Below are 12,242 nucleotides of genomic sequence, written 5' to 3'. Positions count from 1 at the left end.
CGATAAGTTAATCTTTATGTTCAAAAACCTAATTTTTGTTCGCACGTTTAGTTCAGTAATCCATATGTACAAAGCGCGGGCACAACATCCAGACGAAAAGTCAAAAAAGTTCCATTAAAGTTCGTAGAAACATGTCAAACGATGTTTCTAATCAACCCTTAGGGTGTTTTTATCATAAATATTCAATAATGTTTCAACCGGACAATACCGTTTTCATTAGAAAGGAAGGGGAACGGCCGTCGCGCTCACACGCGATAAACAACTCATGGCTTTCAGCTGAGCCACTTACTCTGAGTGCTCTTATTCTCTCCCCTTTCACAATAGAAGCCTGAAACAACTTCTAAAGACTGTTGACATCTACTGGAAGCCTTAGGAAGTGCTATCTGACCCCACAGACACTGGATTTTCGATAGGCATTCACTTGAAAACTACAAACCTCAGAATTCCCACTTCCTGATTGAATTTTTCTCAGGTTTTCGCCTGCCATATGAGTTCTGTTATAGTCACAGACATTATTTTAACAGTTTTGGAAACTTTAGAGTGTTGTCTATCCAAATCTACTATTATATGCTTAGTCTAGCTTCTGGGCCTGAGTAACAGGCAGTTTACTTTGGCACGCTTCTCATCCAAACTTCCCAATGCTGCCCCCTATCTTAAGCATCTCCAATCCAAAATAAAATCTAGAATCGGCTTCCTATTTCGCAACAAAGCCTCCTTCACTCATGCTGCCAAACATACCCTTGTAAAACTGACTATCCTACCAATCCTTAACTTCGGCGATTTTATTTACAAAATAGCCTCATACAGTCTATCACAGTGCCATCCGTTTTGTCACCAAAGCCCCATATACTACCCACCACTGCGACCTGTATGCTCTCATTGACTGGTCCTCGCTACATATGCATCGCCAAACCCACTGGCTCCAGGTCATCTATAACTCTTTGCTAGGTAAAGCTCCGCCTTATCTCAGCTCACTGGTCACCATAGCAACACCTACCCGTAGCACCCGCTCCAGCAGGTATAATTCACTGGTCATCCCCAAAGCCGACACCTACTTTGGCCGCCTTTCCTTACAGTTCTCTGCTGCCAATGACTGGAATGAATTGCAAAAATCACTGAAGTTGGACACATATCTCCCTCACTAACTTTAAGCATCAGCTGTCAGAGCAGCTTACCAATCGCTGCAGCTGTACACAGCCCATCTGTAAATAGCCCATCCAACCAACTACCTACCTCATCCCATATGTTTTTCTGCTCTTTTGCACACCAGTATTTCTACTTGCACTTCCTCATCTGCACATCTATCACTCCAGTGTTCATTTCTAAATTGTAATTACGTCGCCACTATGGCCTATTTATTGCCTTACTTCATTTGCACACACTGTATACAGATTTTTCTATTGCGTTATTCACTGTAAGTTAGTTTATCCCATGTGTAACTCTGTGTTGTTTTTGTCGCACTGCTTTGCTTTATCTTGGCCAAGTCGCAGTTGTAAATGAGAACTTGTTCTCAACTGGCCTACCTGGTTAAATAAAGGTGAAATAAAAATAAAAACATTTTGGGGCTCGTAAGTAAGCATTTCACTGTAAGGTGACCTGTTGTATTCGGCGCATTTGACTAATACAATTTGATTTGAAATGTATTAACTAGGTTGAAGGCCGACTGGTCAAGCTCTGTTTTATCATGACTTCGAAATACTGAGTTTCTACTTATCATTAAGCATATTCTGACTTACATGTACACAGTAGGAAATAGGTCCTTTTATGCAGTCAGTAGCCTACATATGATTCCATTTTAAATTTGGCTCCCCAGCGCGGGCTGACTTCCTGGCTATTTTGACGCATCTGGCAGTTCCTTCTCTTCCTAGCATGTCACGTGGCATGGTTTCCATAGTAACGTATCAGTTTTGGTTGTTTTGATGCGTTGCTGGACTTGAAGCAAACTGTGGATGTGCTAGCAACAAACAAGCACGTTACGTGTAGATATAGCTAGCGAACTAGCTAAACTATTGTTATATTTTTACAGTAGCAAGCTTTCTAGCTAGTTAACCGTTCCCGAAACGTAGCTAGCAAGGTACTGAAAGGTAAGCCTAACGTTAGCTAGCTAGCTAGCTTTGGCTATCAGTGTCATGATTAAGTTAGCTACGTTAGCTAACTAGCTAGCAAGCAGGCTCCTTAATAACTAATATGTAACTAACAGTAACGTTAATCTAACTAAGGTTAGCTAGCTAAATTATATAATATGGTAAATTATCTCCAGGCTAACGTCACTGTGGTTACTCAAATTAACTAGCGAACGTAGCTAGGTCCTTCTAATAGATTTATTTCGGTGTGGCACCATGCTATGTCGTGACCCCTTTGAAAAGTTTAGTTAATCTTGTTTCAATGTTCTAGAGTTGGTGGCCAAAGCGGGCCAGTGAGGAGGTCAGAATGTCGGGCGACCTGGTAGGAGTGTGGGAAGTGGCCCTGAGCGATGGAGTCCATCGGATTGAGTTTGAACATGGCACAACCACTGGGAAAAGGGTAATCTACATAGACGGAAAGGTAAAACTTGATAAATAATGGTAATAATGTTACACTTAACCCTATTTATTAGACAAGCAGACAAAACGTCAAGCATCAACAAACTCGGAGAATCTTTCCCACTCACTCAACTCACTCCCTCCCTCTCTCTGTTTGAGATTGAGTGGTAGCTTCTCTTGATCTCCCTCAATGGCAGTCGCATTCAGAGTACCATTTGACATGTCATCCTTTGCCATGTTGTGTGTGTGTGTATGTATATTCGCTTACAATTACTACTCGGGGACTGTCAAAAAAGTAAATGTAGGCATTTTGAATGTAGGTCCAATATTATAACAGTATGACAATAACATAGAATCACACTGAATTATTGGACCTCTTGCATTTGTCCCTTTGCCCAGGAAATTGTAAGAAGAGACTGGATGTTCAAGCTGGTGGGAAAGGAGACCTTCAACGTGGGAAGTGCGGCCACCAAAGCGACCATTAACATTGACGCAGTGAGCGGCTTTGCTTACGAATACACCCTGGAGATCAATGGAAAGAGCCTGAAAACGTACATGGAGAACCGCTCCAAAGTCACCAACACTTGGCTGCTCAACCTGGACGGCATCGACTGCAGGGTCGTCCTGGGTAAGATATTTCCTCTCCCCAGCTTTTAATGCAAACATACAGTATGTCAACCACTATAAGGGAAAACTGGTATTGATGGTGGCCTCCATTAACACATTGTCTGCCTGACTTTTTGAGCCATTGAGATTTATTTACAGAGTGCCAAAGATTGCTGTGACAATGTTTGTATTTTGTGGATGTTTGCAAAGCACCTCCCATAAAATATAAATTACATCAAATTACTCAAGTCTGAATGCTGATAGGCTATGTCAGCCACTCCGGAACTTCAAAGTGAAATAGATGGGTTCAAAATAAACTTCACTGTTTTTAAAATGTCCCAAGGTAACGTTAGGTCTGACTTGTCGTAACACAATGAAAGGCAATGGTGCTAAACAAAATATGTCACAGACCCATGTGTTAGGTTATTGGTTGTTGCATTTGTTAGTTTAAGGATATGGAACTAGCTAGGCTATAGTACCTTTGATGGTTCACTATTGAACAGAGTGGGCATGACTGTAAAAACATTCACTCCTAGTGTGGTTAGTATAGTGTTAGCCTATTTCTTTATGCTACAGCCCTTAAAACTCATGCCCCTCAACAATCAAAACAAAGACCACCTGAATTGACTGGACTATTTAGAATAGCAACACCTATCTTCCACTGGTGCTATGTCATGGATGAGGCTGTTATTTTTATAGCCTCTAAACTCCACACCACCATCCTAGGCCTTATGGAAAACAGTAGGCCTTGTAACTGTTCCAGACTGGGAAAGACAGGTAGCCCAGAGGTTAAAGAGGTGGGCCAGTAACCAGAGGGTTGCCAGTTCCAATCCTAGGTCTGAGGGGGAAACCGAGAGCTGGATGAGAGCTGGCAAATGGAGATGCCATCACCTGCTGTTGTGCCCTTGAGCAAGGCACCTCTCACCTAAAACTGCGCTTCCGAGTGGCACAGCGGTCTAAGGCACTGCATCTCAGTGCTAGAGGCGTCAAAAAACAGACTCTGGTTCGATCCCGGGCTGTATCACAACTGGCTGTGATCGGGTGTCCCATAGGGCGGCGCACAAATGGCCCAGCGTCGTCCGGGCTAGGGGAGGGTTTGGCCGGGGTAGGCCGTCATTGTAAAAAAAAAAAAAAAAAAAAAAAAAGGCACCAGGGGCTCATTTCTAAGGCCAAATTCTTATTTTTCTGATTCATTTGGCACTTTGCCATCTGTCCTCTACACCGCTGCTCAGATAAGTTCAGATATCTGGTGATACTGTCCCATTTTCTAGGAATTGGCTCAGATGGGTTGGCCGGTCTAGCGGTAATACCGCAGCGTCTACAGTGTCAGCATAGCTTTGAATCCGGCCTACTTTCCCCACTGTTATACTCTCACTATCTGTTTTAATAAGGTCTGAAAATACCTTAAAAAAATACATATATTTTACCATTGCGTGTAATAATGTAAAAAAAAGCTGAAGACACCACGTAATTTTTGGACACATTTTATTGACACGGTAGCGCCACGGATACGGCAGCGTCATGCTCATTAGCAAAATAGTGTAGAAGCAATTGCCTGACTGTAAACCATTTTAGGTGGCTAGCTAATCATCTTGGCTATCTGTGGGGGGAAACAATTCACTTATTTACCATTAATTAACCACTGCAAATGCATTTGCTAACAAACATGACGCTGTCTCCAAAGTCAAGGTTTCTCCAGCAATATTTACTTGACGTTCTTTGACGTCTCCACTTTACAAGCTCAGGATCCACTTGTGTTGGTAGGCAGTTAATTGTATCTGTTCCTTGATTGTATTTGGCAACCCTGTCCCTGTATTCATAGAGAGAAGCAACTGGTTGGCGTGAAAATGGGCGCGGTTGGCTCGTTGACGCAGCTGATTTGTAGAGGCCCCCCATCTTGGCGCTGTGATCATTTTTATAATTTTTAGGCCAATTTCCTGCAATTCTACATGGAGCGGATTTTTTAAAATTCAGTGTCAGAAGCAAATTTTCTACAATTCTACACATTTTGACAGGCAGCTGAGAGAAAATGTTGTAATTTTAAAGCTACTTTCCTGCAATGCTATTGCAATTCCTGCATTTTGCCATGGATAATTCTGTATTCTTTTGCTCAAACAAAATAAATACTGCTCAATTTTATTTTATAATATTATTTTGGGAATTTCCTATTCTCCCTGACTGTCTAGCTTTTATATTGGTGATTGTTAGTTCTCAAAGACTATATTGTAAAAAATATATATATATACAGTTTAAGTCGGAAGTTTACATACACTTAGGTTGGAGTCATTAAAACTCGTTTTTCAACCACTCCACACATTTCTTGTTAACAAACTATAGTTTTGGCAAGTCAGTTAGGACATCTACTTTGTGCATGACACAAGTAATTTTCCAACAATTGTTTACAGATTATTTCACTGTATCACAATTCCAGTGGGTCAGAAGTTTACATACACTAAGTTGACTGTGCCTTTAAACAGCTTGGAAAATTCCAGAAAATGATGTCATGGCTTTAGAAGCTTCTGATAGGCTAATTTACATAATTTGAGTCAATTGGAGGTGTACCTGTGGATGTATTTCAAGGCCTACCTTCAAACACAGTGCCTCTTTGCTTGACATCATGGGAAAATCATAATAAATCAGCCAAGACCTCAGATAATAAATTGTAGACCTCCACAAGTCTGGTTCATCCTTGGGAGCAATTTCCAAATGCCTGAAGGTACCACGTTCATCTGTACAAACAATAGTAAGCAATTATAAACACCATGGGACCACGCAGCCGTCATACCGCTCAGGAAGGAGACGCGTTCTGTCTCCTAGAGATTAACGTACTTTGGTGAAAAGTGCAATCAATCCCAGAACAACAGCAAAGGACCTTGTGAAGATGCTGGAGGAAACATGTACAAAACTATCTATATCCACAGTAAAACGAGTCCTATAGGGACATAACCTGAAAGGCTGCTCAGCAAGGAAGAAGCAACTAATCCAAAACCGCCACAAAAAAGCCAGACTACAGTTTGCAACGGCACATGGGGACAAAGATCATACTATTTGGAGAAATGTCCTCTGGTCTGATGAAACAAATATAAAACTGTTTGGCCATAATGACCATCGTTATGTTTGGAGGAAAAAGGGGGAGGCTTGCAAGCCGAAGGACACCATCCCAACCGTAAAGCACGGGGGTGGCAGCATCATGGTGTGGGGGTGCTTTGCTGCAGGAGGGACTGGTGCACTTCACAAAATTGATGGCATCACGAGGAAAGAAAATTGTGTGGATATTTTGAAGCAACATCAAGACATCAGTCAGGAAGTTAAGCTTGGTCGCAAATCGGTCGTCCAAATGGACAATGACCCCAATCATACTTCCAAAGTTGTGGTAAAATGGCTTAAAGACAACAATGTCAAGGTATTGGAGTGGCCATCACAAACCCCTGACCTCAATCCCATAGAAATTTTGTGGGCAGAACTGAAAAAGTGTGTGCGAGCAAGGAAGCCTACAAACCTGACTCGTTTACCCCAGCTCTGTCAGGAGGAATGGGCCAAAATTCACCAAACTTATTGTGGGAAGCTTGTGGAAGGCTACCCGAAACATTTTACCCAAGTTAAACAATTTAAAGGCAATGCTACCAAATACTAATTGAGTGTATGTAAACTTCTGACCCACTGGGAATGCGATGAAAGAAATAAAAGCTGAAATAAATCATTCTCTCTACTATTATTCTGACATTTCACATTCTTAAAATATAGTAGTGATCCTAACTGATTTAAGACAGGGAATTTTTACTAGGATTAAATGTCAAGAATTATGAAAAACTGAGTTTAAATGTATTTGGCTGAGCTGTTTGTAAACATCCAACTTCAACTGTAGGTCATTATCTTTTCTACATAATTTATATCTGGTTTTAGTTGTTTCAGTTTACACTGAATGGGTCCCCCCCCACTGTTTGGATTTAGGTGACCCGAAAAAAACACTTAGGTGGACCACCCAAGAATTTCAATGGCATAATAATCCCTGAGTCCCTCACCCTTGCGCTCAGAAACAATTGAAGTGTTATGCACACTACCCTTAAACGTCACATCTACTTTAAATTAACAGTTTAATTGAATGTGCTCTCTAAATAATTACATGACAAATAACACTGAAGGAAAACACAAATGAGTTAGGCCTACTACCATAACCAACAATGCCATCTCGATAAATGATAGCAGGAGAGCATTTGAAAGAGACTGGAGAAATCCAGGTTAATTTTCAGTTCCATTGGTAATTTTGACTCACGCTCCTTTGAAATCAGTCAAAAGCTTATCTGAACATAGCCTAAAGAAAATGCTTTACTTTGGCAGAAGCCAAGTCACAGCTAACTTAAAGGCATGTTCTCATGGTGATCATCAATCAGGAGTACAATATGCGCTGCTTACATTTTCTGTGTAACCTGAAGTATTTTATTGATGTTTGCCTAATATGTGTTATTTCTCTTTCCACAGAGAAAGACACTATGGATATTTGGTGTAATGGACAAAAAATGGAGACAGCGGTAAGCATCTTCCCTCCAATCATGCTGAGTAACAACGCGGATGCCCCGTCTACCGGACAATCTGTTTATTTCCTGTGTTTGAGGGGTGCAAAGTCGACAGCTGACGATTCGCAACAAAACGTTTGATTTTCCGGTGGTCACGCTTCAATAGTTTAGCTATTTAAAGCGTGCTTCATCCGTCTGAAAGGCATTTTAAAATGTTTGACTTTTCAGTGTCAATTAAATCAATTTTTTAAGTTAGTTCAGTATTTCCCCATTAACGTTACAACCGCAGACATTTTTGTAATGACCTGTCAAGCACACTCCGGTAATGGCTGGAAAGGGCTCAATGGAATGCGTTGTTTTTCCGTTGCATCGATAAGAATGTTTAAGCTTTGTTGTAGATTTAACTCATCGTCTCAACACTTACATCACAAGAAAGAGAAGAAAGTTACCTTTTTTGATGGGTGTTAATTTTGGGGGAATTGAAGAAAGTAATAATTTAATATATTTGAAATGTTTACAAATTAATGTGCTGTTATGAAAGCAACTTCTGAAAATGAACACTTGGATTATAGTGATATTATGGCTGTAATCTAGAGCCAAGTGTGTTGATTTTTAATCCAAGGGGATCTTGCTATTGACACACTTGTTGAATTATGTAACAGAATGTGACAACAATGGTAATTAATGAGTCAGTCTAGACAGCACTGGTATATGCAGGTACTGTAGGCCTAGACAAAGTACGTTTTTGGTGGTTGCAGCCCTGTTCCACACCTTTATGTTAATGTATTAAATACACCCAGTGTATTAATGCAAATGAGGCACATATCATTTTGATTATTTTAACACAAAATGTTTTTTTCAATTCCTGATACCGTTAGAAAAATGTATGAGAGGATTCTAGGAAAAAAATGGAGGTTGCATGATTAACATTATTTGATTTTATAAACAAGACGCAATAAAAAACATGTAAAATGCACCACTCCTAACCTCCTAGCCCATTTAAAATCAAATTCCCCTCTATATCCCTCCATACACTCTTAATATATGTATAATATTTCCATTACATTAAACTTTACTGAAATCTATTGATCATAAATGACAATCTGTTCATCTCTATCTCGTTCACAGGGGGAGTTTGTGGAAGACGGTACTGAGACACACTTCACTCTAAGCGCCCATGACTGTTGCATTAAGGCCGTGAGCAGTGGAAAGAGGCGAGATGGCATTATCCACACTTTGCTTGTGGACGGCACAGAGATAGCTGAAACCACAGAGTGATTGTCTGTATAGGTGTTTTGAGCACTTTGTTGGAGTGAAGAAAGCCTTTTTCAAATCAGGGACAAAATAATAGACTGAACATTGGTGCTGTGTGATATTTCACTGTCAAGCTGGAGTCCATGAGGTACCTCTGCACAATGTCCATGATCTTAGATGGTTAACCACCAAAGATCATGAGCATCGTGCAGAGGTACCTCTTGGGCTATAGTTCTGTAGACATCATTTTATCTGGTAAATTGACATTATCACCAGTGGGTGAAAGGCAGGTTGCACAGTTGTGTCAAGAGGAGTAGTTATGTCAAAAAAAATGTTTTTCCTAAATGGGAAAACATTTCTTAATTTTTAAGTTGATGTTCCAGTCACATTCCAGAAAGTGCACTGTGTATGAGGAATCATCCTTGTACTTGTAATTTACAAAACACACATTCTGCTTCCCAAAATGGCACCCTATTCCCATTGACCAGAGGGAGCCATATGGGCCCTGGTCAAAAGTAGTGCACTATATAAGGAATAAGGTGCCATTTGGAGAACCTGTCCATGGGCCATGCAGCTCACTTATAATGCATTAATGTGCCAGGATTATTTGCTTTTGTGTGTAGGCTGCAACATTCTAAAACAAATGAATTGTAATAACTGGAGTATTTATAAACAGATCTGTCCCGTGCATAGTTGGTAACATCAATGGTATGTTTATGTTAATGATTATTTGATGTCAGCCCTTACAATTAATTAATACATTGAGTTTAGTCAAGTTTGGTAGGGGATAAGTGTATGTAAATATATGTGTATGTAAATACATTATATGAACTTGTTGGCCCAAATTCTAACAGTTGCAGATAAAGGAAAACCACACTGGGGGTTCACTCAGAATGTTGATGCTGTATTGGAGGTGTAAAGTGTTAAGAATGATTAATAGCAGTTAACCCAGAACTATAGTCTCGCATATCTGGTCAGATACTTGATTATGTTCTGGGTGTTTAGAGAAACCGTAACGAAGAGCTCCACAATCTTTCTTTGCAAGTTACGGGCAAGTCTATGGGCAAAATGTCCACTCCCCTTCGGGGAAAAAAAGTGCTAACATCTGCGAAATTGTGATTTGTCCAAAGCACCAGAACTAATGCTGCTCGTTATCTCATGCATCCCGTTGTATTTTGCCAGATCTACGCTACCATTTATATTTATGTAGTCTGTCCAGGAGAGATTAAAAACTGACACTTGCCATTGGATAATGACGTGAAAATAAACCTGTCCTAAGTATAACGTAAACCTGTCCATGCACCAGTTTTCCTATATCTGTGATTGATTGATTTGGGGTCAATTCAATGGAACGGGACTTCTTTTGCTAGATTCTAGCCAGTGTCTGACATGAACGGAATAAACTGTGCTGTTACCCTCAGATTCTATTTATTTCATATCAAAAGAGGACTATATGTATTCAGGCATAGTTACTGTATTGTTTATATTATGTACACTGCATGACCAAAAGTATGTGGACAGACACCTGCTTGTCGAACATCTCATTCCAGAATCATGGGCATTAAGTTGGTCACCCCTTTGCTGCTATAACAGCCTCCTCTCTTCTGGGAAGGCTTTCCACTAGATGTTGGAACATGCTGTGGGGACATTGCTGTGGCTTCCATTTAGCCACAAGAGCGTTGGTGAGGTCGGGCACTGATTAGACCTGGCTTGCAGTCTGCGTTCCAATTCATCCCAAAGATGTTCGATGGGGTTGAGGTCAAGGCACTGTGCAGCCTAGTCAAGTGCTTCCACACCGATCTCGACAAACCATTTCTGTATGGACCTCACTTTGTGCACGGAGGCATGGTGATCTTAGGCTTCTGTGTGGATGCTTGGCTATGGAAATACATTTCATGAAGCTCCCGACGAACAGTTCTTGTGCCAATGTTGCTTCCAGAGGCAGTTTAGAACTCGGTAGTGAGTGTTGCAACCGAGGACAGAAGATTTTTACGCGCTACACACTTTAGCACTCAGAGGTGCCGTTCTATGAGCTTGTGGCCTACTACTTTTCGGCTGAGCCGTTGTCGCTCCTAGACTTTCCACGTCACAATAACATCCCTTACAGTTGTCTGGGGCAGCTCTAGCAGGGCAGAATTTTGACAAACTGACTTGTTGGAAAGGTGCCATCCTATGACGGTGCCACGTTGAAAGTCACTGAGCTCTTCAGTAAGGCCATTCTACGGTCAGTGTTTGTCTATGGAGATTGCATGGTGGTGTGCTCGATTTTATACACCTGCCAGCAACGGGTGTGGCTGAAATAGCCAAATCCACTCATTTGAAAGGGTGTCCACATACTTTTGTATATATAGTGTATATTTTGTTTTGTGTGTCAGGTGTTTCAACATTTTTGTAATATGTATATTTTGTTGAACTTGTCAGACATTACTTATTTTATTAAATCCATGTAATTTCACTCAAAGTTGACCCTTATTGTCTTTGTCTAGACTGTTAAAACCACTTTCAGAATCAGTGTGACCTCGCCAACCTGTGTCACATATGCTGTAGTCAACTGTGGTGGAACATGTAGCCAAGGCCTAGTTACCTAGATTAGACACTGCAGAAAATGGATAGGTTTCTTGAAATGGTACATTACTACGTTATTTGAGAAGTGAAAGCTAAGAGATATATTTTTTATGAGAAGCCATTCTCTGGCGTCTGCTGGATGCCTCAAGTAAAGAGGTGTAAGGTTAGGAACCTAGGTAAAATGTGTTTTATATTGGATATTTGGTCGATATTCGGCATTCTCTCATCAATAGCTATTGAACCAAGCCATTACTATGAAAATTATATATTCTGAATCAGGTAGGATGGAGAAAGTCACTTTTTTTTTTTTATGTCTTTTTGTATCTCTTAAGCTCTTAAAACCTGTTACGGCTAGACGTTTCGCTCGACAACATCCGGTGAAATTGCAGAGCGCAAAATTCAATACACCAAAGTGCAATACACCAAAACGAAGATTAACTTCTTGTAAATCCAGCCACCGTGTCAGATTTCAAAAGGCTTTACGGTGAAAGCGAACCATGCGATTATCTGAGGACAGCACCCCATCATACTAACACATGAAAATCATATTTCAACCAAGCAGGTGCGACACGAAAGTCAGAAATAACGATATAATTCATGCCTTACCTTTGAAGATCTTCTTCTGTTGGCACTCCAATATGTCCCAGAAACATCACAAATGGTAATTTTGTTGGATAAATTCCTTTTTTATATCCCCAAAATTTATTTGGCGCGTTTGATTCAGAAATACACCGGTTCCAACTCACCCACAAATTATCTAATAAATTACCTGTAAACTTGG

The 12,242-nt window shown here is 40.5% G+C and overlaps 1 protein-coding gene across 2 annotated transcripts; it reads left to right on the top strand.

The window, feature by feature from the left end:
* The first annotated feature begins 1,876 nt into the window (after positions 1–1,876).
* LOC129821411 (fas apoptotic inhibitory molecule 1-like) lies at positions 1,877–10,316 on the top strand. Of its 2 annotated transcripts, none has more exons than XM_055879051.1 (5): positions 1,877–2,074; positions 2,395–2,544; positions 2,922–3,150; positions 7,608–7,657; positions 8,771–10,316. In XM_055879051.1, the coding sequence occupies exons 2-5, from the start codon at positions 2,431–2,433 to the stop codon at positions 8,918–8,920; spliced, it is 543 nt and encodes a 180-aa protein (XP_055735026.1). In that variant the 5' UTR covers positions 1,877–2,074; positions 2,395–2,430; the 3' UTR covers positions 8,921–10,316. The 2 variants fall into 2 exon arrangements, with proteins under 2 accessions (XP_055735026.1, XP_055735025.1); XM_055879050.1 differs by having other exon boundaries at positions 1,878–2,084.
* The last annotated feature ends 1,926 nt before the right edge of the window (positions 10,317–12,242 follow it).

This window comes from Salvelinus fontinalis, chromosome 23 (assembly GCF_029448725.1).
Source record: "Salvelinus fontinalis isolate EN_2023a chromosome 23, ASM2944872v1, whole genome shotgun sequence".
In the NCBI taxonomy this organism is placed as follows: domain Eukaryota; kingdom Metazoa; phylum Chordata; class Actinopteri; order Salmoniformes; family Salmonidae; genus Salvelinus; species Salvelinus fontinalis.
Note: the sequence above shows the minus strand (reverse complement) of the source record. Positions and strands in the feature narration are given on the sequence as shown.

Excerpts from the sequence above, each read along its gene's own strand:
- LOC129821411 (XM_055879051.1), top strand. The coding sequence starts at position 2,431 with ATGTCGGGCGACCTGGTAGGAGTGTGGGAAGTGGCCCTGAGCGATGGA. Across the intron at positions 2,545-2,921 it reads TAATCTACATAGACGGAAAG|GAAATTGTAAGAAGAGACTG; the intron begins GTAAAACTTGAT and ends CCCTTTGCCCAG. Across the intron at positions 7,658-8,770 it reads GACAAAAAATGGAGACAGCG|GGGGAGTTTGTGGAAGACGG; the intron begins GTAAGCATCTTC and ends TCTCGTTCACAG.